This window comes from Urocampus carinirostris, chromosome 12 (assembly GCF_059441175.1).
Source record: "Urocampus carinirostris isolate Australia breed hairy pipefish chromosome 12, RoL_Ucar_1.0, whole genome shotgun sequence".
Lineage (NCBI taxonomy): Eukaryota > Metazoa > Chordata > Actinopteri > Syngnathiformes > Syngnathidae > Urocampus > Urocampus carinirostris.
In genome coordinates, this window is record NC_142360.1 from 13,916,813 (window position 1) to 13,944,059 (window position 27,247).

Genomic DNA, 27,247 nt, shown 5'->3' on the forward strand with positions numbered 1-27,247 from the left:
CGTAGTGACGTGCAAGAGTTCCGTCAGATGTGGCTGCGTCTGGCATCAGCTGCTCCAGGAGCCGGAGAACATGCGAAAGATGGGACCTGCCGGGAGAACATTTGTTTTTCCCCGCACACAAACCGCTACGATGCGCGGTGCATTCCATTGTTAGAGGAAATTGCGGCTTCAGCCTCATATCCGATCGCTCACCCCACCACCGCCACCCGAAGCCCCTGCGAGGGGCAACTTGCTGGACAAGAGCAGTAAACAACACCGAGGAGAACTGCAGGAGCTCGTTTTCATCAACGAAAACACCAGGAGGAGAGTGGGAAGAAAACGAGGAGGTCTTGCTGCAAGGGGAGGAAGGGGGCGCATGCAAGACCCCGCAGGCGTGGAGCCTCCGCGGGGACGGCTGCGATCTGCAAGCCGACCTCATCGGTGCATTAGCTGGGTATAGAACACGCTTTTAGGGGGCCAGGACGATGCAGTGGTGTGGACTAGAAGCAAGGCGGCCGAATGGAGCCTGCAACATGAAGAAGAGGAGGCAAGCTGCGCTGCACATCTCGTGAGTGTCTCCACCATCCTCATCATTTATTTAGCCGTCCCCACCCACTTGTCTCCCCTCTGGCTGTCACACTTAACAGCGGCCGTCCCTGCAGTCCGACTCCCTTTTTCCCCCCTCCTCATTTTTAACCAAAAGCTCCCAGGCTGATGTTCAGCCAGGTGAGTGTCAGTTTGAGCTTATACTCACAGGGATTTCGCCGAATGCATGCAGTTAAGCTTGAGTAAGAACCGGGTTCTTTTCAAGTTGCAACCCCAAAAATGTATTCCCGTATTTTCCGCACTTTAAGGTTTGTGCCCTTCTAGGCGCGCCGGATCTTAAGGTGAACCACCAACAGTAGTCTTTTGTGATACTTTTTTATATATAAGGCGTACCAGACTATAAGGTTCATGGAATTAAATTGCCAGTAAGTGTTGCACAATAAAAGTACAGTGGTAGAGCATTTGTGCATTGATTAATCATGCAAGAAATCAATCACTGATCCCAAATGCAAAACATCGGACGATGCAGAGATTGTACCTGGATCGCACGGGGGAGAGTACCATATCCTATCTACTAGACCACTGCAAAGACAGACGATATACAAAAAGGCATTAAGTTGGATCTCATCGTTACACTATTTTTAGTCACAGAACCTCGTTGTTCATGTTATTATTTGCTGGGCTGCCAGAATATTGTTGGACATTAAACCGATCCATTCTAAAGAAAAGGTTGGGATCATTTAAATACAGTATTGTATCACTGACTCGCTTTTTTGATGAAGCGCACACGATTCTGGACTAAAAGCAGAGAATAGCATTGTGGAAGGTAAGTTGGTCATCCTGAACAATATGAACGAACACATGGCTGAACGTTTTTAACATTTGTCACTTACAACGCTTAGGTTGAGCTTAGAAAAAGTGAAAACAAATTCTATACTGATTTCCAATTACTTTTTGTATTCTAATTTTCTAGTATCCTGACAACAATATCGTGTGATAAGGAAATTAGACCTGATGCCTTTTCATACATAGGCCTGGTGGTTGTGATTGGGCACTTTTAAAGTCACTATTTGGGATGGATAAGTGTTGCCACCATTGTTATGCATTTGTGGTCAGCAATAATATTTGACTAATCAATAACTGCACAAATGCTAATACCCAGGTATGCATTTCTAATTGTCTCCATCTCTAAGGCGCACTGGTTTAAATTTATAGTCCGGAAAATACAGTAGGGCTTCATTTGCAAATGATCAAGCGCAGACAAGTTTAAAAAAACAAAAACAAAAAACAAAGAGAAACAATCTCTGCCGTGCCAACAGGGAAAGCCGGGAGGTTGCGATGCTCTCCAAGGTATTTGGCAAAGGATCTTGCATGGGGAGCACTGCCAGGAGTTCAGTTGGACCTTCAAAATCAATTCAAAACTGAGTCCTCTTGATTCGGTACGAATACATTTGACATTCTATTTTGTTGTTTTGTTCTATTTTTATTTCAAAAGGGAATCGACATTTTAAAGCTGTGTTCAGAAACCCCGGGGCTGTGGGCCTTTGGGTACCGCTGCCGAAATGCCGTACCCTGTCGAGAAATTCTACCGTACGCTGATCCGACAGCAATTTTGTTTTCTCTTTAATCAAGAAAAAACTGCGATGCTGAAACACAGAATTATTGCAAACAGGACTTTAACTGATGCTATAAAACTAGGGTTGTCATGCACCATATACTGTGTATCATAAACTGCGAGAAAAAGTCAAAAAAGGTTTAATAGAATCCAAAACCGTTCGTAATCATCACGTTCAACCGAATATACCATCACTTTCAAAGACATATCTGATAGGTAGGACGAAAACTTGCTAATCTTCCCGGGAAATTGCTATCAGTGTTTTGTGCAAGTGCACAAGGCATTGGTAGGACGTCTTGATGGGTAGAAAGGAATTTGAAATAAAAGTTGTTTTTTTTAAGAAAAAGTTACCTTATATTTTGCTTATACTCTGCAGTGGTTAGTTCATTCGCCTAACACATGAAAGGTACCCGGTTCGAGACCGGGTGGAAACATTTGCTGGCCTGGAGAGGAATGGGGGCCACCAGGCTTTACTTGCCCAAGACACATGACAGGAAATGGTGCTCCTACGACTCGAGTAGTTAAGGGAAACCCTGCTCTCCTACCCACACTGAATTAAATTGCGCATTTATTTTTATAAAATAACTCAAAGTTTTGGTGCGATTACATTCAAAGTTTTATGCTGGTATGTTACCGTATTTGAGCAACGATTGATCAGTCGAACAATATCGCTGACCAGATTTGCACAGCGTTGGATGCAACGAGATTCGAACCTGGGTTGCAACAGTTAGAGCGCCAGATGCCGACCATTGAACCACTGCGGATGTAGATTACTTAGTAAAAGGAATCTGATTTTAACTTATCATTACACCATTTCTACTCAAGGTACAACGTTGTTGAATATGTGGGGCCATGATTGCAATCATTTATTGACAATGTAAATGATGAACACAATACCAAAATAAAATGTAAAATGTATTTTTATCATATCATGATTTGCCCCCACATGTTCAGCAACGTGTTACCATGTGTTCTTATTACCTAGGTGGCTGAGGGATCTGTGAGCCATTGGTTGAAGAAAAACTTTGATTTAAAAAAATACAATGTGGATTCAAAAAATAAGAAATAATACAGGAACTATCATTTAAACCTGCAAGTAATAATAATAGTGCAATAACAAACTAGTGCAATAACATACTCGTAATTTGAGAAATCAGCTTTGATGATCCTCACCTAGAGGGAGCTAACTTAATTGTTGCCTATGTTGCTGCTACAGGTACTGTAATACCAAAAACCTCCAAGGCTCGGAAAAAAAATAATATGAAAAAATGGTACGAAATGGCCATTTTTGCGTCTCCACTCATTTTCGGTTGCAGACACAATCAACCGACATCTAGTGGTCAAATAATGCACACTGTCCCTTCAAATCTTAGTTTTCACCCCACAAATATCGTAAGCAATTTTGCAGGAACAGAATCTGTATTTGTTTTTTGTTTTTTCGATGCTGCTAATTTCCCAACAATGTTGGGACAATATGATGTATGCAAACAAATGTACTAAGATCCAAATGTAACAATCTGTACAATTTTATGTGTTTTCACTGAAGTGGTATCCGTTCCAGTATTGGAATGTCAGTGCTACCAACCACTACAAATCGTCCATAGTTTTTACTACACCAGTGTCAGTGAAAACTATAAGAATCTGTTTAACATTGTCTAAGAACTATCCATCCATCCATCCATTATCTGCACTGCTTATCCTCAGTAAGGTCGTGGGGGTGCTGTATTCGGGCAGTGGGCAGGGGACACCCTGAACTGGTTGCCAGCCAGGCGCAGGGCACACAGAGACAGACAACTCACTTGCTCATTCATACCTATGGACAGTTTGGACCGGACAATTAACCTGACATGCATGTTCTTGGAATGTGGGAGGAAACCGGAGTGCCCGGAGGAAAGCCACTCAACCACGGGGAGAACATGCAAACTCCACACAGGAAGATTCGATCTCATTACCTCAGAACTGTGCCGTACATGGGTTAACCACTGTGCTGCTGTGCTGCCTTGTCTAAGAACTTTTTGTCTGAGATTATTTTTTCAATGTTTCTTTTCTCTGGAATATATTTAGATGGGTATGGTTTGATGGGTATTTGGATGAGTGATAGGCAGTAGTAGGGGCGGGAATTCCAAAAAAATAACTTCATTTTGGTCTACCGTTCTGACACACTCAACAATCACTTGAGAAATCATGTTAATATTTCGTCGGGGTCATTATTATTATTATTATTATTTTTTTAATTGTACCTTTGCATGAGGGACGTCCGAAATTTGTTCACCAAAGTCAGTTGGTGTTTGAATTCAGCACTTGAGTGATTATTTGTTCGCAGCAACAGTTTGGTGTCACGGTTTTTAAAATAAAATTCCTATATTTCCTGTTTCTTCGGTTTTATTAGAACGCTAATGTGTTCAAAATACATAGTGATCGAGCTCAGGGATGGATGCAATTGTAATTATAGTTGAGCACATTTTAACAAAGTGGAAAATTACTACCGTATTATGGTTGTTATTATCACTCACCGACCTAATTTTCCAACCTGGTTCATAGACATAACGGGATGTCTCCTTAGCTGACTGACGTTTACCTAGCTAACTTTATACAGAATAACTAAAAAATATAAACATTTCCACTATTTTCCATAGCAGGGTAGAACTTTAAGAGTGCGTGATACAAGTATAACACATTCAACATAAGATAAAAAGTAAGGAGAATAAAAGTTGAAGCTTACCTCCTTTTCCACAGTTAAAATCCCGCCAAAATCAAATGATGTCACTTCCTGTAAATGTTTTTTTATAGAATTGTAGTAGTTTTTTTTTGGGGGGGGGTTAATTGAGCACATTTTAACAAAGTTTTAACAAAATTACTACTGTGACATGTAAAATGTGAACAAAATAGCAAGTTAAACCATAAATTCAAAACATTTACTGTAATACAATAATAAAATTAATTTTAGTGAAGTTTATCAAATGATTAAAGAAAAAAAACAGTTCTTATTTGTATGACCTACACCTCTCAAGGAAGTTGAATACATTGCACTGCGGACACAACAAAATTGAGCATGTGTGTCACTAAAAAGATATCAATAGTACAAAATAATATTTGAAATGCATTTTATTCAGGATGTAATGACTGCAAACACTTACAAAAAATAATTAACAAGTAATTTGGCAGATTTTAAAGACAATTCAGGGTAAGAGAAAGATGGAGACATTAAATGTTGCTACAAACAGAGAATCTCCTATCTAATAAACGCTTGAAAATGTTTTGTGTGGCTATCATGTTACTTTGTGTCATTGTCTGGCATACCTTCAGCTAAGTATCACACTTACTGTTGCTGCTATGTGTTCTCCAAGTGTGTCATGTTTTCTTATCACTGTGTGTCTATTTCCAACTCTATTTTTCAGTCTTTTTTAATTCATTGTAGATGTCATATCACCCCTACTTCTTCTCTTTGCTGTTTTGTTCCTAGTTGGTTGGATCCTCAGAACGTAACATGAGGCAATTGTTTGACCACAAAGTTTAAATTATTAAAAAGCAAGAAAGCAGATTTTAACAAACGGGCTTGCTGCAGAAACCTTACAAAATGCAGTTTATTGATGTCATGACACAGTAGTTTAGAAAATAATAAGACCGGTAAACGTACCAGTACTTTGATGATCACCATTGTGGAGGCTGCCAATTTAATAACAATATCAAACATATGGTATGAAAATAATCAAGATATCTGAGACAAAGGGTAAATGGGGGTTGCTGAAAAAAGTTGTATTAAAAAATGTTGCTAGAATGACTATTATTTGCGTTATGGCTATCCCATTTCGAAAACATTCCTAATCCATGTTACTACATTTTCAACAGATAGCAGGCAGGCACTATGGTTGTGGTATTTATTTATATCTTATAAAATGTTGTTTGGAGTTTTATGTCTTTTCAATTGGCATGTTTTGGCATATTTCTATACACCTGCCAAATTAAATGTGGTTTTACGCTTGCAATGATATTAAAGCATTTCTATAATGTTCCATTCTATTGTAGGCCGCTAAAACCACACAAATTAAGTACCGTAAATTCCTGACTATAGTGCACCTGATTATAAGCCGCACCCACCACATTTTAAGAGGAAAACCGATTTTGTACATACACAAGCCACACCTGTATACAAGCCGTATGCGCCCACATTTAAACATGTAACACAAACACAAAATCAACCCAAACCTGGCTTCAAGTCCTGCGATTGAATCTAAATGGCGTTTTTAAGGGTTATTGTTCTATCTTCGTTATTCATTATCCATTATCCGTTATCGGTCAGTTCATAATACGCTACAAAGCCTTGGAGCCGGGACACTTACCCTTCATTAAGGTCCACAGTCCAAAAATCACAGCCAGCGAAATGAACAGGAAATGATACCGATACTTAAGGTTTGATGCAGACCTGCAGAGTCCAGGTCCCGTTGAAAGTAATCCAAGGAAAAAAGTGTATATTTCCAAAGGTAAGGGTGTGAAAAATATATCAGATGAACATATTTACTCACGCAACTCCTTTTTCTTTAACCAACTTTTTACCCCCTCTTCTTTCCTTGTCTGTCCCTCACCTTTAGCGGTCCCCACTTAAACTCGGCACCCTGCATTTGTTCCGCCCCTCATTTTTCGTTCACTTGCAAATCAGAATACGTGTCTAAAATAAATACAAATAAATACATTACAAAAATATACAGTTGCAAATACATATTATACATGGGTTACACATATTTACAAAGAAAGACAGTACACTGAGAGAGTTTTCAAAGCTTTAATAATAATAATATAGCTTTGACAGGGCAGTTAATGGTAGCAACACTCGAGCGCCGCTGGCGGGTGTTAGAAAAATTACATAAATTGGCCGCATCACTGAATAAGCCGCAGGATTGAAAGTTAGGGAAAAAAGTAGCGGCTTATAGTCCGGAATTTACGGTAGTACTTTTTTAACATATGATTTAAGGCGTGTAACTTTTAATTGTATTGTACTTGTGCAATGATAAAGTGATTTTATCATATTCTGTTGTACTTGGGTTCTAAAAATCACACAAATGGAATACCACTTTGCCTTCTTAAGTATGGCTGCAACTAACGACTATCTTAATAGTTAATTAGTGTCTGGCTATTGCAAAGATTAGTGGAATGATCAGATAACTAGCGACACTAAAACCCGTCGAAGTTGCTATCGGATGTTTTCAAAGCAAGTCTTTTTCTTTTGTCTTGAAAAGTAAACGCAGGCCACCATCTTGGTGGAGTGACTTATGACAGAGAGACAGCACCGGAAGGGGAAATTGCCAAGGGCTGGCCCCGCCTTAACGAGTTTTTTTTTTTTCGTCTGTCGCAAAGTTGTCTTGACTTTAGGAGCCTTGTGGGCCAAGCCAATGAAATAGCTTCCTCACAGGATTTGTGTCATGACAAGCACGGTCAGTGACAGCCTTGAGGCTCGTTCTTACAGGTGCATTGCGGAGGTTGCCACTGCTTGGGTGCGGATTGCAGTCTCCGGCAATTAGAGTTCACTTTTTGGGGGGTCTTCTCAGTACTGGTGCAACTATTTTAATAGTTGACTAGTCCCAGACTCGGATAATTATTCATATTTCTTAAATTTAGCATGCAGTTGATTTAATTATGTGAAATATGATGATAAACATAATATAACTTTTATTGACCATACTGCAGATTCCTGCAAAATTGAACAAAAAAGACATTTCTAAAACAAATTAGAAACAGTGCTTAGTCAATAGAGACATGAATCCATGAATAAACCTCTGTCTATTTTGTAGAGACAGGCATATAAATAATACATTAAAATTAAGTCAGGTCAAGTCATGTTTATTTGTATAGCCCTTTATCACAAGGAGTCTCAAAGGGCTGCAAAGACCACAGATTATAGCAAACTAAGGACTGTTATCAAACCATCCCCTGATCTAAACTCAAAAACCTCAACATTATGTAAATGAAAAAACCTTGAGAAAGGACCGCACATGAGGTAATCCCCTTTCCGGATGACCAGGCTGCAATGGATGTTGCAATAACAAACAACACACATATATCACATGAAATATAGGTCATACATAAGCTATAGAATCGAAGTGTGTTTTAAGCCTGGATTTACACAGTTTCACTGAGGTTGCAGATCGATTCTCAGGGGCAGAGGATTCCATAGTACCGGGGACCGAATAGAGAACACTTTCGAACCTGTGGATCTCTTCTTGGCTCTTGAGATCACTAGTAGACCAGCATTTTCAGAGCAGAGGCTCCGGACTGGAACATAGCGGGGAATTAAATCCGAAGATATTTGGGAGCAAGTCCATGCATGATTTTTTTAAATTACCAACAGAACCCTGTAAACCAAGAACATGCTCATTAGCAGCAGAAGTACGGTAAATAAAACAACTATATGCATTTTGTGTTGTAGATTCAGTCGTCAACTGCAAAGTCTAACAAAATAACTCAATAATTCTAAACAGTTTAAAATCAAACAATTTTAAAAACTGACATGTGTCGTTCTTTTAACGTTTTGACAACTGAGGTTTGTTTTTTCAGACTGCATGCATTTAATTTCGAATACGTTAGTCAGGCACAGTCTGACTAACGCTCAAGCTCTTTCTTATTGCCAAATATAGGCTTACTATGCATGTCATAAAAACGGTGTTGGCTTCACCATTACTAACATCTTACCTAGGCAAGTCAGACTCCATTTTGTTCAACTGTCCAACGTGCTCTTTAAATATGAGTGCGTCAGAGCTACTGAGAACTAAGGCCGTGAATTGGTTTTTAGTGATCAAGAACATGTGTTTTATAGTTATTTATCGTTGACTTTGATGCTTTTCGGAGGTCAGGAACAGGCCAATTCATTTTTAATTATTTTGTATCAGGAATATGTCCTCGTTAGACAATTCCAGCTACGGGCACCATCCTGGAACAAATTGAGCTCGTACGTAGAGGTACCACTGTATAACAAAAAGCTCTCATGATATCTAGTGTAATTCTTATGAATAAAAACTAAACTTAATAGCATACACTGTGGTAGGGCTGCACAATTCTGTAAAAAAAAGAAAAAAACCTTATTGGTTTTTTGAGTTTTTCCTTGCCCTCATGTTGGTTCAAGATCAGGGGATGGTGTAATGATGGTCTGAAAAAAAATAGTCTGTGTAATAACATGTGAAGCCCTTTGAGACTCTTTGTGATTAAGGGCTATACAAATAAAAATGACTTGACTTGACTTGACTATTGCAATTTCTGAGACCAAGATTGCAATTTCGATGTGATTTCCGCTTTTTAAAAGAAAAATTGATTTTCTCTGCTAGTTTATTCGTGTGAGAATTTAATCCTCCTGTTGTCCTCGAGTCAATATGCCACTGTGTTGTTAAAAACCCAGAAAAATCCCTTTGAATTATATTTTATTTAACTTTAAGTGTTATGACTTTTCCTAGGTTGGTCCCAACAGTAGAAAAGTGAAATGTTTTTGTAACTTACATTTCCATCTAGGCTGTATAAAAAAGTACAAAAATTATCCTTAAAATGAAGACTTCATGAAGGTTAATCATATTGATGTGCCTTAAGAACCTTAAGATAGCAGCGCCCTCTTCTGGGTAGCTTGGTTACGGTTGCTCAAACTACAGTGGCTTGCGATTACACAATCTCACTTCGTAACGTCACAATTTACGTTCAAGTTCAGATAATCATGCAGCCCTACAATAAGGTATATTTCTATTATTATCATGTTATTATTATATTGTTAATTATTATCTCGTTGACAGTGTCAATCAAGTCCCTTCTTAACAATCCACATTCCGACTTAGATACGGCTCTTAAACCGAGGATTCATGTTTTCAGACTCAACCTTGCGAGTCAATCGTTGCTATCGATTGGGTTCACTGTGAGACTCGTTCACCTGTCCACAATTATTTTTGATCCGCCTCTTATTAACAAGCCTTTCAAGCTGGCTCAGGTCTGAAGGCCGCCACTTCCCCCAGACACAGCTTTACTTCTTTCGTGACTTGCCAGCTGGATTTGGATCACAACTCATGCGAGTCGTTTGCCAAAAGGCTCCAAATCTGTTTTTGCTGTCTGGACGAACTTTTCTGGAAGATTTTGGCCTGTCACTGTTCCAGATTTGTCTTCAGTCAAGAAGTTAGTTAACGCTATAAATGGTCCGGGAAGAAAATTCTGGGGGTAAAAGTTTGTGAAATAAGTCAAGTCAACAAGGGCTGCATCTAACTACAATTTTAATAGTCAACTGGTCACCAATTACTGAAACTATTAGTCCAATATTTGGCGTATCATTATTATTACTATTAAATTTTGCATGAAATATTTAGTTATGTAGAAAATTATAATAAACACAAAAGCAATGGGTCCAATGAAAAATATTGTTTTTATTGAACAAAAGCACCATCTAAAAGAAATTACGGGCAACGCTCGGCCCTTACACTTACCCTAACCCTAACCCAACGCTCGGCCAGTACAGACTTACATCCATAGATAAACCTCTAACCCTAACCCTCTGACCCTACGCCTAACCGAAAAATAAATAATAAATTAAAATCAAGTAAAAACTTTATTCCTGCGGAAAAATATATGATTTTTGTGAAGTAGATTTAGTGTTTAACTGTAAAGCCTGTAACAGAAAAAAAGTAACGTTTCTCAACAGTTTGAAATCAAACAGTTTTAACAACAGACGTTTGTCGTTTTTAACGTTTTAACAACTGACATTTGTATTTAGGACTGCATATATTTAACTTCAAATAAGTGTGTCAGGCACAGACTGGCATTACACTCAAGCTCTCTTTCATGTTGAAATATACTTGTCTACAAGGCATGGCATAAAATCTGTGTTGGCTTGAATGTAACTTCAATCTTACAGAGTCCAAACAGACTGTGTTTTGTTCAACCGTACGAATGCTTTTTAAATATGAGCTACTGATACGCAAGGTCTACTTTGCAAACTTTGTAAACATTCTTTTTATTCTCCGTATCCAGGCTACCAAATGTTAGAAGTTTCAGTATGTTCACATTTCTGTGTGTTACCGCAAGAGACAGAAACACTATTAACCATGAGCGACTATCAGCTCTCTGTTGGAAAAACGTGTCTGGCGTCAATAGTCGACAATAAAAATTATTGTCAACTATTCCTAGTATTGATTTTTGTCAACAGCATCGACTAATCATTGTAAGCCTTGAGGACAAGTCGCATTTATTTGTTCAGTCCTTAATCACAGAGTCTCAAATGGGTGCACAGACCACAATTACATCATCCCCTGATCTGAAACCAACATAAGGGCAAGGAAAAACTCCAAATACACCGCTCATGATGTAATCCCGTTCCAGGATGACCAGGCTGAAATGGATGTTGCATAAGCACCTATAGACAAAACACCAGTGAAAATCAATAAAGAAAAGTTTCTGAGGGTGCAGATATCTGACGACCTCTGCTGGTCTGCTTACACCAGGGCTGTGGTGGGGAAGGTCCTGTGGGTTCTTAGGCGGTACAACACTGAACAGAAACTGCTGGTGTCCTTCTACAAAGCCACAGTGGAAAGCATTCTAGCATACAGCAGTACCGCAGAAGAGCCCTTAGCGTTGCAAAGGACTCTTCCCAACACCTATTTGACTTGTTGCCCTATAATAGGTGCTACAGGTCCCTTAAAACAAGGACGAACAGGCTTAGAGACGGTTTATTCCCCAGAGCCATCACCAACCTAAACAAGTGCACAAAACTGTGGAAATATATATCTTGCGACTTATTTGGTCATAGTTGTTGCTGCCTAATGTTTTTGCACTACTTTCATTGCACTATTGTAACAATTCTATTCTTTCATTGCAATTGTATTATAATCTAGGCCAGTTTATAGGCACTATGTTAATAGTTTTGCCTATGTATGTGTTTTTTTCTATATCCAAAGGCTTAACATGTTTACTTTGAAGTGCAATGTCAAATCCTGTTGCATACAATCTTTCACATTATCAAGAAAATTGACAATAAAGACAGTTCAATTTAATAATAACTGATATTTTGCTGAAGTCCAATTGACAGCAATGACAAGATTTCCATCTTAAGTCAAGTGATCCATTATCCATCCATTATCTGCATTGCTTATCGTCAGTAGGGTCGCTGAGGTGCCAGCCAGTCGCGAAGCCTCAAGTCAAATAATCTTGTTTTAAATTATCTTGCTTCACTAGCTGCCAATTCTACTCTCGTCAGTTTTTTTTTTTGCCAATTTCAAGATTTAAATTAAAACTTATTTTCATTAAGGTGATAATTATGTAAAATAAGCACAATAATCTGACTTTCTGTAGGTTGAGCAATTCTTGAACCGTCAATAAATCGATCAAAACTCTCAAGGTAAGATTAAGATCTCCCAATTGGGTAAGATTATTTGTACAGCAGACGTTTACATGCAAATTGTAATAAGAACCAAATATAATATCTTGCGGTGGCAGACTGTGTGGCCCGTGTTGTGTCATTTGCACCGGCAGGTAGGCCGTGTTGATAAGCTTAAGGTGACTGCACCGGGAAAAGATTGCAATCGCCACAGGCCGGCAATGGCTTTGGTTCCGTCGCCTGCCGGACTCTAGAAACTCATTCTGACAGATGCGTTTCCTTCCCGGATGTGGCGGCGCGACAGGGGGCTGATGACATTCACCGGCCCCAGTGCTGCCGTGTAGCATGAGTCTGTTCACGTTGAGCAAAGCTGCAATTTATACTTAAAGCCGAAGGCATTAAGCTTTAATGACATGCTCGAATCAGCGTGTCATCTTGTGCAGCGGATTTGTCAAATCTATTAAGTCGGATGACATTGAATTTGTATAGTACATAGGTTGGCAATCTACGGCCGGTGGGCTATATGCAGCCCAGCAGGCTTTTTCATCTGACCCACCAATGAAAATAGTCAAAACATAATGACAATATATAAAATAGTTATAAAGTACTACTAATGGAAAAAGAAAATGTGCCAAATTTTTCCCAATTGTTCCTTTTTTTTCTACGTGAAAATACTACTACAGTAATCCTACAAAATTGCTACAAAACTAAATGTCAAATTTACTTAATGTATAGTTTTGCTTTTGTTCTGAAAAGAAAAAAAATAATATAGAAATACTACGAAAACACAGTGTCACAAAAATGAGTTCACCCCTCACAATTTCATCAAACTGTTTAATTGAGCAACACTGAAGAAACATCGCTTTGACACAATGGATGGTAGTCTGTGTAAAGCTTATATAGCAGTGTAAATGTAATTTTTCCCCTCAAACAAATTTAAACATCTGTTAACAAAAGTCAGTGCCGTAAAACTTATAAGCCGCACCCAGTACATTTCTAAAAATAAAATAATAATAAAAATAATAATAATATAAAAAATGTACGTATATAAGCCGCACCTGACTACAAGCTGCATGTACCCACATTGCAACATGAGTTATTTACAAAGAAAGACAGTCAACAGAAAGACTTAATAATGTACAGTAACTTAACCCTTTAACATTCCAACAGTACGCCAGAATTTTGAAAAACAAATACGTGTCCGTACGACGTTGCCAGCAATTGAAATACTTGCCACATATCATGATGACTATTTCAAAATATACCCAACCCGATCAGTCTGAAATAAGATACCCAAAAACTATGAAGCCTAGGTAACTCACTAATATGCCCCCTGGTCATATTCAATTTAAATGTCTGCGAAAATGGCTTTCTTAAATGTAGGACAATCCATAGAATCCAACCATGTAAAGTATTTACTCCAAAACACATGATAATACCGACAGATGAATAGGAATCCCGTTGAAACATTTCGGTTTTGTTGGACGGTTTGTGTTGCTCCACCTTATGTTTGAGGATGCGCTAAAGATATTCTATTGGATTTAGATCTAGATACATGCTTGGCCAGTTCATCCCCTTTACTCTAGGCCCCTTTAGAAAAGTGTTGGTCATCCTTGAAGTGTATTCGGAGTCATTGTAAGGCTGGAACATTGCCCAGCGACCCGAGTTTCTGGAGGGAGGGGATCATCCTCAGCTCCAGAATTCCACAGTGTATCCTTGAGTTTGTTTCTCTTAATGAAATGCAACACCCCTAATTACAGTTGCATTTAGGCAGCCCCAAACCATGAAATCCCCAACACCATGCATGACTTTAGGCACGACACACACATGTTGGTACTCCTCACCTGGTTGCTGCCACACATGCTTCACACCATCTGAGCAATATATATATCTCTTTTCAGTAAGCCAGTAAGCCATTGACTTACAGACTTCTTTTCATCGTGTCAAAGCGACGTTTCTTTGGTGATGTTCTATTAAACATTATAATGAAATCTCTGCTGAAATGTGAGGAGCATACTCACTCTTGTGACATACTGATCTATAGTAATACTATTGTACAGAAATACTACTACATGAATATAAGAACATATATACTAAAAAATACAGCCACAGTAATATTACAAAATAATTATATGGAAATACTACAGAAATACTAAGGAAATACTACAATGTAAATACTCCAAAAATATTTTGACAGAAGTACTACAAAAATGCCACTACAGTAATACTTTAGTACAAAAATACCACAACATAAATATCACTACAGAAATACTACTAAAATACAAGTACAGTAATACAAAAAAATACTTCAGGATAAAAATACGATAAAAATACTACTGTGGAATTACTACAAATATAGTACTGCAGGAATTCTACAAACACAAAACTACAGTAATACTACAAAAATAGTCATATTTATTTGAATAGACCATAATCACAAGAAGTTTCAAAGGGCTGTACAAGCTACATACAGTAAGTCAAGTCAAGTTGTGTTTATTTGTAAAGCCCTTAATCACAAAGAGTCTCAAAGGGCTGCACAGACCACCAATTATTGCAAACCAAAGACTATGATGACATCATCACCTGATCTAAAACATGAGGGCAAATAATACACAGAGTCCATGCATGATTTTGTATACTACCAACAGAACCTTGAAAATCACATCTTAAACTGACAGGGAGCCAATGCAGGTTCGCTAAAATTGGGCTAAGGTGATCAAACTTTCTTGTCTTAGTTGAAAGCCTCACTGCAGCATTTTGTACCAGCTGAAGGCTCTTGATTTTGGACTTCGGGAGACCAAAGAGTAGTGCATTACAGTATATCGAGCCGGGAGGTAACAAACGCATGAATTATAATCTCCGCATCCGACTGAGACAGCATAGGGCGAACTTTAGCAATGCTGCGAAGATTGAAAAAAGCTGTTTCAGTAATATTCGTAACAATTAGGGCAGATGATATAAGGGGATCTTGATGATATATGGGGATCCAGCCTGGAGCATATCCATAGTTGCTCCTTAAATGCTAGGCACCACCTAATTCAATTTAAATGCTAGGGACCATCTAATTCAATTTAAGGTTGTCCACAGAATTCATTACTCGAAATTAAGAATACATAGTATCTTTCCTAAAATCTAATCAATGATGCATTGTGTCTCATCTCAATTTGATAACAAAATAATAAGCGGTATACACATTCATACAAGAGTTACTGTTGGTCAAACTCACACCATTCGGGTGTACACAGACTGACTTCAAAGCACACTACTTCAAAGCACAAAACTCCCGCATCTGTCGACTCCCCCTCTCCCTCGCGACACTTCCCTTCTTAAAGTGACGATGGGTAACTGAACAAAAGTAACATACATGACACTGCCTTCTTTCCTATTAAGCCATTTGCCCGGAGGGGGAAAACAAAAACATCATCCAACTCGCCTCGGTATTCGCCTCAGTCTCTGGGGTCGGCCTCGGGATGGGCCAAGTCCTTTTTGGGGCGAGCAAACTCTAACCGATCTTCCGTTGATTGCTGTGGATTCATAACTAGCGCTTCCCTTGGCGTACTTGGCACTTCTAAAATTGCTGTGTTGACGGTCGCTCCCTCAACACCCCGCTGAGAGGCCAAATATAGCTTCACACACTGACCCCTTGCCCGGATGAGCACCCCAGCTCCCACGTCCCATACGATATTTGTAGCTTTGATTTAGTTGTTGTTAGGTCTCCCAGGACCAGCACAAATGCCCCTCTTCATGTCATCTGAGATGTCTCACTGTTTACAGTCCTGAGTTCCATGAAGGCTGATCTTAAGACAGCCTCACGATCGTGGCTGAAGACCCAGTGTCCACCAGGGCCGCGCAGGAAAGTTCCCCAATCTGCAAGAGAGCAAGACTGGGGTCTCCCACGTCCATCCAGCCCAACGTTCTTGTTCTGGACACTTGGGTCCCTGCACACAGCTTCTTCACATACACGTAGTTTCTTGAAAATATGCTTGAGCCTGTAAATTGGGTTTGTTCTTTGGCTTCAATGTAGATTAGATAATAAAATTAATAAAAACAAGTTTGTACTTTGCGTTTTTTGAGTATTGACAATTTACTGTATTTGTGTTATTGTTTACAAAATGTTGCACTACAGATCCTTCGAATCCTCAGAATTTCAGATTCTCATTCTCAACAGTAAATATGTTATGTCTGTATTTGAGGTAATGACACTAAGTTTAAAGCAGTGATGTATCAAAGATGTCTAAGGAGTGTATTAGAGCGCCCGCAACCAAAGTGGCTGTGTCATGTCTGTGTTTGAGATGATGTCAACAAAGCTTTAAAGCACTGAGGTATCAAAGAGGTCTTAGGAGTATATGAGAGTGCTCGTAACCATCGTAGTGTTCTCTGCACTTTGTATTTGTCAAAGTGTGATGCAGGTAAAAGCATTTTTCATTCTGGCTGTATTTTATTTCTCCTTCAATGTAGAACTTGTTCAAACTTCACATTGTTTGTTTGATGTTATTGGTGTCAATGAATTTGTTCAAACTGGACGGTTCTATTGACACTATCAAAGATGTTACATAACGAAATTGTGAATATGCTTGATTGCTGTTAAGATTGTCGAGAAGGGTTGTTAAAACTTCACATTGTTTGTTTGCTGTTATTAGTGTCAATAAATTTGTTCAAACCAAAAAATTTTGTTGAGTTGTAGTCCCCTGAGGCTGCTAACGTGTGCGTACACACGCTGCCCTACTTACGAACCATCATTCAAAAGTTTAATTTGTTCGTAAGTTGCTTCAGTGCTATATTTTGTATGTTTAAGGCTTGTATAAGTAACCTGTATTGTTATGAAACTGAAATATAAACGATTAATAAAATAATATGCTACTTTAAAAAGAGTGAGGCGACTTCCTCCTCTGTGGTAAAAAGTGGATGGAAAAAAAGCGATCTAACCATTTTCTCAACCGCATCAAGCTTTCCTAATCCACTTTCATTTAAAAAGAAACGGCTCGCCTTTTCTTTACACTTTAAAACAACCATATTGAATGGATGCACGAGATATTAAACAATGAAAACATCAAATTACTTAGCGCGCTAGAGATACAGTACAGTGTGTTTACATTACACACAAGCCAGGAAATAGAAACCGGATTTCTTCTTTGGGGTGGATGCTGGGTGACTTCTCATAGTGCCACACGCCTTAAGCGGCGGAAAGAAGCACTTCAGTTCTCTCACAAGTTGTTCAAATAGTAAAAGGGCTGTACCCAGAAAAGGTGCACACAATACAAAATCTGCCGAGAAGGGGAATCTTGGTAGAGAAACCCGAAGAGGTTATTTTAAGGGGATGAAAGTCTTGAGAAGAATATTAGAATAGAATAGAATATAATTTCTTTTAATTGTATTTCTTTGTAACCATGCACACAGAACAAAATGTCAATACACCTGACCCGTACAGTTAAACTAGCGAGCCGATGCAGCCGCAGCCAAACAGGGCTGCATTTTTAGTCATTAGGTGACCAAACCCCCCAATTCCAACCCTTAATGCCGAGCGCCAAGCAGGGAGGCAACAAGTACCAATGTTGTAAGTCTTAGGAATGGCTCGGCCGAGGCTTGAACCAGCGGCGTCCCAGTCTCAGAGCAGGCGCCCTACCATCTAGGCTACCGAGCTGGATATATTAGGGGAATATCTAGAAGAAAATACATGGTTAAGACAGTCTTGGGATATGAAGCTTGTCGTCTTAACGAGGGAATATCTATCTTATGTAGAATACTAAGATGAATTAGCAACATGGAGTGGAAACCCAGACTATTTATATCACAGTGTGGCTAATGATGTTTGGGGGCACCTGGACCGAGGATTGGAGAGGAAGACTGGAAATAAGGGGAACAGCTGCAGGCGCTGAATCATGACACAAAAGATCTGTTTTAATTATTTGGTGCGCTTGAATAGAGTGGTGATAGCCTTGGGATGAAGCCTTGTCTGAGACTATTTGCCTTATCAGAAGGCAACAGGTCAATTAGGTGGTGGCCGAGATGGAAATTTTTATTTTTAATGTTGATGGCTCTGTTGCGGTTTCGCGGGCCAGCTATATCCTTTAGACCGGGCAGAGAGCAGCCGATGATCTTCTGGGACTTGTTGATTACTCATTTTTATGATAACAAGATAATTACTCTTTACAACAATGTAGGATCTTAAAGGGACACTGTGTAATATTTCACTGTTAGATGCCGCTGTATTGTGTAGTGCGTTGAAAAACGAGTGCACAAATGTGATTACAAACCAAGGAGACTGAAAGTGACCAAACTGCACCATTTTTCTTCTTATTTTTTTGCCATGACTTTCACAAGTTTTTTTTTTATTTTGGGGGCTACCCTTTGTAGAAAGATGACGGAAAATTGTGTCAGCTTACTCGAAGTGGGCCTCATGTTATGTCAAAACCATATAAATTCCTTCTTATAAGGAATACAGATTTATATGATATTTCATGTATTGTTTCTTATTGTTCAATCGAGTATTGTGTTTTAATTAATACTGTTTTTCTTTCTTTCCAACTGTGAGGCGCAAAATGATACACAATGTCCCTTTAATAGATCATGATTTGGTCAATTTCAAGTGAAAAACCAAATATTTTTACATTTGGTTACATATTCACACATTGAAAGTGATTTTGAAGGTAGATTTCTGTTTTCATTCATTTATTTTTACTCAGATTATTCGCCAACATATTCGACAGATTAACGGGATCATAAGTACAGTACGTATTTGTTATAACCCTATTTTGATCACAGTTTGTGGGTGGAATAAGACCATAGTGCAGGGAAACAGGAATGGTAAGGTAAGGGTTGGTTGGATAAAAAACGGGGTCAAAGTAACAATAATAACAAAAAATAACAAGGTATTAAAAGAAGAAACAAACTGTGCAGAGAAGAAATGGGAAATTAACAACAGTTTGAGCATGCCAACTAAACATTATGGGTTTGGTAGAAATTCGAGTGCCGATCTGATCCATATAAATGCATGTTTGTGTTGATGGATACTAATCCGATAATAATACTTTTTGCTCGGAGAAGTCATGATCCTTGAATAATTGAACCCTTCCCCTTGATTTAGTTTATATTTCCGAAAAACACAGCACAAAGATTTTAGGCACTAAACATGTGAAATAACTACTATTATGAAATAACTACTATTCAAAGTTTAACAGTATTGAAAATGAATATTAATTTTACAACTCAGACAAAAGCCAAGCGAGTCAACGAAAAAGCAGCAATGTAACAAAAATACCAATATAACAATATTACTATACTTTACATTGCATACTATTTCTCAAAATAAAGTCAAGTACAAATAATGTAAATGATACAATCCTAAAACATTTACCAGTATTAAAAATTAATACTTCTACTACAACAACTGTTACAGAGCAAAAGGCAAAAGGGTCAAAGGTTCCGGACGTTCGTGAGTTGAATTGTTTGTAAGTTGCTTTAGTGCTATATTTTGTATGTTTAAGGTGGATATAAGTATGTTTAAGGCTTGTTTAAGTAACCTGTATTGTTTTGTACTAGAGAATAAATATTTCATGAAATAATATGCTCTATAAAGATAAAGTTGAGTTTAACTTAAGTTTAACTTTTGGAAGAGGTCTTCCTCCGTGGTAAAAAGTGGCCGAAAAAAAGCGTTCCAACCATTTTCTCAAACGCATCGAGCTTTCTTATACCACTTTGATCTAAGAAAAAAAAAAAGAAAAAAAAAAACGACTCGCCTCTTTACACTTCTCACCAACATTTTTGAATGGATGCACTAGATATTAAACAACTAAAACGTCAAAGTTCTAAGCACGCTAGAGATACAGTACACGTAGTACTGTATGTTTAAACACGAACTAGGAAGAAGAAGCCGGATTCTTCTTCAGGGTGGATGCTGGGTGACCTCTCATAGTGCCACCACACGCCAGTAGCGGCGGAAAGAAACACTACAGTACTGTCCTGTACTCTGAAAAAGGTGCGCACAATACAAAATCTAACTTACAGCAACGTTGGGTTATTTTTCGACATCCCAAAAAAATCTTCATACCTACCGTTTTGCGTAAGTCGTATGGTTGTAAGTAGGCGAGCGTATGTAATGAACAGGCTCTTTTGGCTTTGTTGTCATAGTGATAACAGATTCACAAGTTTTTGTTCAGGAACAGTAACATGTTTCAATTTTTTTCTGCAGCTTGTTTTTCTCTGTGTTCATTTCATTATGTGGTTTTTGCCACAGTAGTGGACCACTTTAACAAGCGAATGGCAATACGAAAAGCAGGCCAAGTAGTGAGAGGTACAAAAAGTGTGCCTGTCAGTCACACAAACTGGTATAAACAGAGTGGCTGAGCGCGCTGAGTGAAAGAGAGAAGGACTGTGCTTTTTACATATAGAAGCAATGCTTTGAGGAAATTGGTGGAGGGGTGAAGTATCGCTAGCAGGACAATAGTATCGCTCCGTTACAAGTATTTAATTAATATTGATAAAATTTACATTTGCCAACATTGTGTTACCCTCAGGTTCAAGATTTTATCTTAAAAAGCTTTACTGGTTTTCTGGCATATCTCCAGTACAGGACTGGGAACGATTGCTTTTACTTAAACCATTACGGAGGGGAGTGATTTAAAACATCTACAATTACATTGAGTGACCAGTCCTGTGCTGGAACCAGGTTGGCGTGGGAAGAAGAGCTTGGTTCACAAATTGATGATGATTTTTGGGTGTGAGTGTTCTTTAGAATAAAATCTTCAACCTCTTGTGCCAGCCTGGGGCATATCCAATTGAAAGTGCTGCACAGAGTTCATTACTCAAAGTCCAAACGTTCTCGCATATACCCAAATGTCCTAGATAGCTGTGATAAATGCCATGGTTCCCCTTGCAATTGAACTCATTCGTTCGACTGCTGCCTCAACCTGCACGACTTTTGGAAGGGCTATTTGACACTATGGCAACCGTTCTCCAGGTGAATTTACAACCTTCCCCATTAGTAGCAGTACAGTGGGACCTCGGTTAGCGCGGTTAATAGGGACCAAAACCACCCGCGATATGTGAAAATCCGCGAAGTAGGCGGCGCACCTTAAAAAAAAAAAATAATATCTATATTTATATATATATTTTTTTTAATTATTATTTTTTGGACCTGGTTAATGGGGACCAAAAGCCACCTGCTAAAAGTGAAAATCTGCAAAGTAGCAACGCCCTTTTTTTTTTTTACTATTACGAAGCTCTGAAGCCGCGAACGTCGAATCGCGAAGTAGCGAGGTCCCACTGTATTTCCTATAACATACACTTGTATTCCATTGAATTTCACCCAAAAGGATATTATAGCCTTATAGTTGTTAGTGAGGCGATGTTTATTACTTCATTGGAAATCACCAAGTTACCCTTCATTTTCTTTGTGGCTCAAGGACACCATGTTTTTTTTTAAACTTGAAAACATCAAGTACACTCAAAGAAGATTTACCACGTAATTCTTCTAAAAATGGTTTATCCTAATTTCTTATTCAAAAAGCCAGAAACAAATGCCCTCCTAGGTGTGTGCCTTATGCTGTCACTTTAGTTTTTTTTTGTTTTTTTTGGCGGTGTGTGTGTTTTTAAGCACACACGCACGTAACTAACCACATGAAGTCTAGCTGAGGCGGGGCAGGGGTGGAGAGTGGTTTGGGTTTTCTTGTCTTTGTTTACGCATGTATACTATGCTGTCATTTGTCAATCCTCTACCTATCATTGTTGTGAGGTACGATCTTTTTTTTTACATATGCACTTGTTGTAAAAAACAAAATTAAAAAGTACAATGTATGTTCAAATATATTCGTACAACCTGTTGTAATCAAAAAAAAAAGAATTGAAAATTCAAAATCATATCAAAATTTCAATCAACCTACCAACCCCTACCAGACACAGGAACTGCAAAGCCCCGACAAAAACTAAATAAAAACTATATTCTAAACACATACTGAATAATGAGACAAACGAAAGAACCTGGACAATCCATACAAGGACGAGGAAGGTGATAGGTCCACACAAGCGACGAGAACATTGATAGACAGGATACTATTTGACGAGACGGTTACAGACAAGGACTCAGATGAATCCAAAACATCCCCACACATAAATCAAAAGAACAAAACACAGAACATGACAAGTAGATTAAGCAAAACCTTATTTTATCAATGGGTTGATTTCTATAGTCAAGCTTAAATACAGAAATGAGCAGAATTTTTCCCAGCCATTCACACAAGGCATTTTATCCGATTCTGGCTTTCGAAATAGTCTCACCAGAATGTTTTCGATTGCTCTCTGTTCTTGCTAAGCCACATCTCAGGAGTCTTGTTGGGTACTCCATTCTGGTCCAATCAAAGCAACTCCGATGTGGTCGTATTGATACCTTTTCTCTTTTAAAATCTCATCTCATCTCATCTCATTAGCTGCACCGCTTATCTTCAGTAGGGTCGCGGGAGTGCTGGAGCCCATCCCAGCAATCATCGGGCAGTGGGCAGGGGACACCCTGAACTGTTTGCCAGCCAATCGCAGCTCTTTTAAAATATTCTGCGATATTATCCCAGAGGGTCATTGACAATTAAAGAGTGTCAAGGGTTTTGGGAGGCTAATCTGAGTAAAATGAGAAAAGGAACTGCCTCGGGAATGTTGATGCAAGGTTTAAAAATTCTTAAAGGATATACCAAATTTTAAAACATGCAACATGTGAGAAAATAAAACGTGCTTATGCATAAATTCCATATATATTAAATAGATAAATTCCAAGTATTTTCCAAGATAATGCTTTTTAAATACAGCCTGGGGTAGGGTGCCCGCTCTGAGACTGTGAGGTCGCTGGTTCAAGCGTTGGCTGAGTCATACCTAAGACTTACAACTTTGGTACTTATTGCCTCTCTGCTTGGCGCTCGGCATTAGGGGTTGGAATTAGGGGGTTTGGTCACCTAATGACAACTGTTTTTTTTCTCTAGACATATCCGTCAGCGACATACTTTTGTCATAATTCGCCATAAAATAAGTGTCAGAGAAACCTGGTTAACGACAATCGCTGTTTCGAAGCTGTGTTGATGAAGTTGGCCATGTTGAAAGTGTTGTGTTGCTTTATTGATGTCAAAGCTCTACAGCAAAAAGACAGATGGGTCAACTCTGAGACTAAATTTCTTGAGTCCCCCGGCACATGTAATATTTTGTTGCATAATTGTGGGGCGGAACACTACAAGTTCTATGCCTAATCGGAAATAAGAATCTTTTTGGGAATACTTTACATATAATCCGATTCATAAGCATTATTAGTTTACATTCAAGCTTGGAAAGGTAGAAGAAATCACTGCTAGCTATTAAAAAAATATTTTTAACGTCACCTTATGGCGATGAGTTCAGAACGTCTGATGTACTGATTTTTGATGTTTTTCCTTTCTTTTCAGATGAGAGCAGTGATTCTTTTGCTATCCAAAAGAGGCAAGACAGGAAACAGGACCCGAAATCTAGAAGAGTAGAAAAGATTCTCTAAAGTTGCGCCTATCAGTGTCACATTTCACCTTCACGACTTCAAAAACTGCAACCATACTTTTTACTTCATCTGTCCGCTTAAATATCTATGAATTTTTGGTTACCACATGTTTGAGGCGGCTCAGTGTGACTGGCGCCACCGCACATTTTTGAGCAGGAGTGGCAGCCGCCCCCTGCGAAGCCAACTTGCACCATGCCGTGGCGACGGCGCCATTGCTGTCCCATCAAGATGACGTGGACCGCCAAGCGCTCGCTTTTCCGGACCCATGTTGCAGGCCTCCTATCTCTGGCACTGCTCTTCACCCTATTTTCCTTTTTCAGTCGCCAAGACTGGCTGCCTGGTCGTGCTGGTCCACGGGACAACCCATTGGCCTACACCGTCAGGGGGTTCCGTAATACCAAGGGTGAAGCTAACCAAAGTAACTCCCTCAGGAACGTTTGGCGGGAGGCAGGCTTCGTAGCGGCCAAGCCTACGCTCAATCTCAGTTCACAGACGGCAGAAGGGGTGGCAGAGGAGACAGCGGGTAGGCCTGCTGGTGGCGCGGATGCCCGAATGGGACTGGAGGAGTCCATGAGCACCAACAAGAGTTTACAGAAGGAGATGGACGTGGGAGGGCAGCTGAGCGCTCAGCCTTACCGTTACATTCTGAACCAGCCTTCCAAGTGCAGTGAGGCTGCACCCTTCCTGGTCTTGCTCATCTCCGCAGAACCAGGCCAGGTCGACGCCCGCAATGCCATCCGTAAAACATGGGGGAACGAAAGTGTGGCCACAGGTCTGGGCTTTGTGCGTCTCTTCCTGTTGGGCATGGGGAAGGCGGCTGACACCTTCCTCCAGAGCAGCATTGAGAAGGAGAGTCGTGTGTACCATGACATCATTCAACAGGACTACCAGGACACATATTACAACCTGACCATCAAAACCTTGATGGGCATGAACTGGGTGGCCACGTACTGCTCGCAGGCTGCCTACGTGATGAAGACGGACAGCGACATGTTTGTCAACACGGAGTATCTCATTCAAAAGCTGCTGAAGCCTGATCTGCCTCCCAGAAGGAGGTACTTCACTGGTTACCTTATGCGAGGCTACGCACCCAACCGAAACAGAGACAGCAAGTGGTACATGTCGCCGGAGCTGTACCCGAGCGAGCGTTACCCCATCTTCTGCTCAGGCACAGGGTACGTCTTCTCAGGGGACATGGCTGAGCTGATCTACCACGCTTCGCTGGGTATACGCCGGCTTCACCTGGAGGACGTTTACGTGGGGATCTGCCTGGCCAAGCTTCGCATCGACCCCACTCCACCTCCCAACGAGTTCCTCTTCAACCACTGGAGGGTTTCCTATTCCAGCTGCAAGTACAGCCACCTCATCACCTCGCATCAGTTCCACCCCAATGAACTCATCAAGTACTGGAACCACTTGCAGAGTAACAAGCACAATGCCTGTGTCAACATGGCCAAGGAAAGGAATGGCAGGTACCGGCAACGGCGGTTCCACGGCGAGCGGTCTCCATGACGTCGTCCACGTTCTAAAGGCTAAGGTTTTTTGGACCTCGGCACAACTCGCTGTATAAGGAAAGCACATTGTTTTGGTCTTGTGTACAGTTGGTGTTTTAAACAATTTTTGGGTTGGTCAGAGAATTAGCAAATGTTGCATATGTGTGCTTCTCTGCAATGCGACGTCTACGTCTATGGGCCCTGATGCTGGTGCACGCTGATTGGTGGGTTTAAATGGTGCGAAGTTAAGAGTATTAAATCTCATCAAAAGACACCTATGTGTTTACACAGACAAAGGGAAATGTATTTGTATTTTGCAGTGCTGTCCAAAGATAAAGCTTTAACTCTGATGTAAGGGGCCGGTCACACAGACATTTGCGGCTAAATCACGGCCAGAAATTTCTGCCTGTGAGGCGGACGCTATTGGACGCTTTGAGATCGCCATACAGACGAAATACAGCAGTGCTAAACACGCGGTCGGAAATTCGCGCGCGGGTGGCAGCGCGAAAAAGTTTTGCGCTGCTCAATTCTTCAGAGCGCGGGTACACAGCCTTTCACGAGCGTATCGAGGCTGAACCATGGCCAGACATTTCTGGCCGTGAAGCAGACGCTGTTGGGCGCTGTTGGACGTTTTAAGACCGCCATATAGACGAGATACAGCAGTGCTTTACTCGCGGTCGGAATTTCACACGCGGTTGGCCGCGCGAAAAAGTTTTGAGCTGCTCAAAAGTTTGAGCACGTGTTAAACCGCGTGCCGCACACATGGTCAACACGAGGTAATGACGCGGAAATGACGCGGAACGACATGCTCATTTGCGCATTTTCCATCGCGGGCAACCACGGGCAAAAAAAAAACGCAAAATTTTAGCCGTGATTCAGCCGCAAACGGCTGTGTGACCGGCCCCTAAGGGGGTGGGGGTTTTGACAACGTGGATTGTTCAAGGGACAGTATGTATTATTTGACTGCTAGATGTCGCTGTATTATTTCATGCAACTGAAAACGAGTGCTCAAAAGCACAAGGAAAATTACATATTCCAGGGACCTAAAGTGCTCAAAAACAACAATTTTTCTTTTTTTTTTGCCCAGTATTTCACGTGTTTCTTGTTTTGTTTGGGGTACCCATAGGGGCAGCAAGATGGTGGACAATTATGTCAGTTTCCTTTAGATGAGGCACATGTTATGTAAAATAAATGCAAATTTCTCCAGTATTTAAGAAAACTGCATGTTTATGTGACAGTTTGTGTACTTTTGCCAGATTCTAACTCAATTTTGTCTTTTATTTGATGAATTAAGTTTTTTTTCATGTCAAGAATTGCTAAATAATGCACACTGTCCCTTTATGGATTTTAACTCTGAGTGCCACCCATTCTCCCAAAAGAGGATCTATATGTGTCAGACAATTTTGAGCATTTGTAAATCATTGGCTAAACATGCTTTTTTTCCATCTTTTTTTGTGGTTTATCTTGAAAAGTCAACATTTGGCAAGTAAGACAAAACAGAATTCTGATACAATGGAGATGGCAATTTCAAATAAATAATGATCATGATATTTTGGCCATATTGCCCACTCCTGCTCTGGGATAAAGTTTTGCTAATTTTGACTGCACTTGCTTGTTTTGTTGAAAGTTATACTACCTAATATGAATGAAAATATCTTTGGCATCGATCCCACCTGACCTCTTTCTGTGATTCTGTCAGTGTTTATGTTCTGGTTTCATCACCAAAAGGTTTATCTGCCATATCCTGTATTTTATCTAATAAAAATAAACATGAAAGCACACAA

The 27,247-nt window shown here is 39.8% G+C and overlaps 1 protein-coding gene across 2 annotated transcripts; it reads left to right on the forward strand.

Annotated features, from left to right (window-relative positions):
• Positions 1-27,247, forward strand: b3galt2 (beta-1,3-galactosyltransferase 2). 2 transcript variants are annotated; one of them, XM_088349066.1, is made up of 2 exons: positions 1-547; positions 23,885-27,247. In XM_088349066.1, the coding sequence occupies exon 2, from the start codon at positions 24,163-24,165 to the stop codon at positions 25,480-25,482; it is 1,320 nt and encodes a 439-aa protein (XP_088205192.1). In that variant the 5' UTR covers positions 1-547; positions 23,885-24,162; the 3' UTR covers positions 25,483-27,247. The 2 variants fall into 2 exon arrangements, with proteins under 2 accessions (XP_088205192.1, XP_088205193.1); XM_088349067.1 differs by lacking the exon at positions 1-547 and adding an exon at positions 16,800-16,879.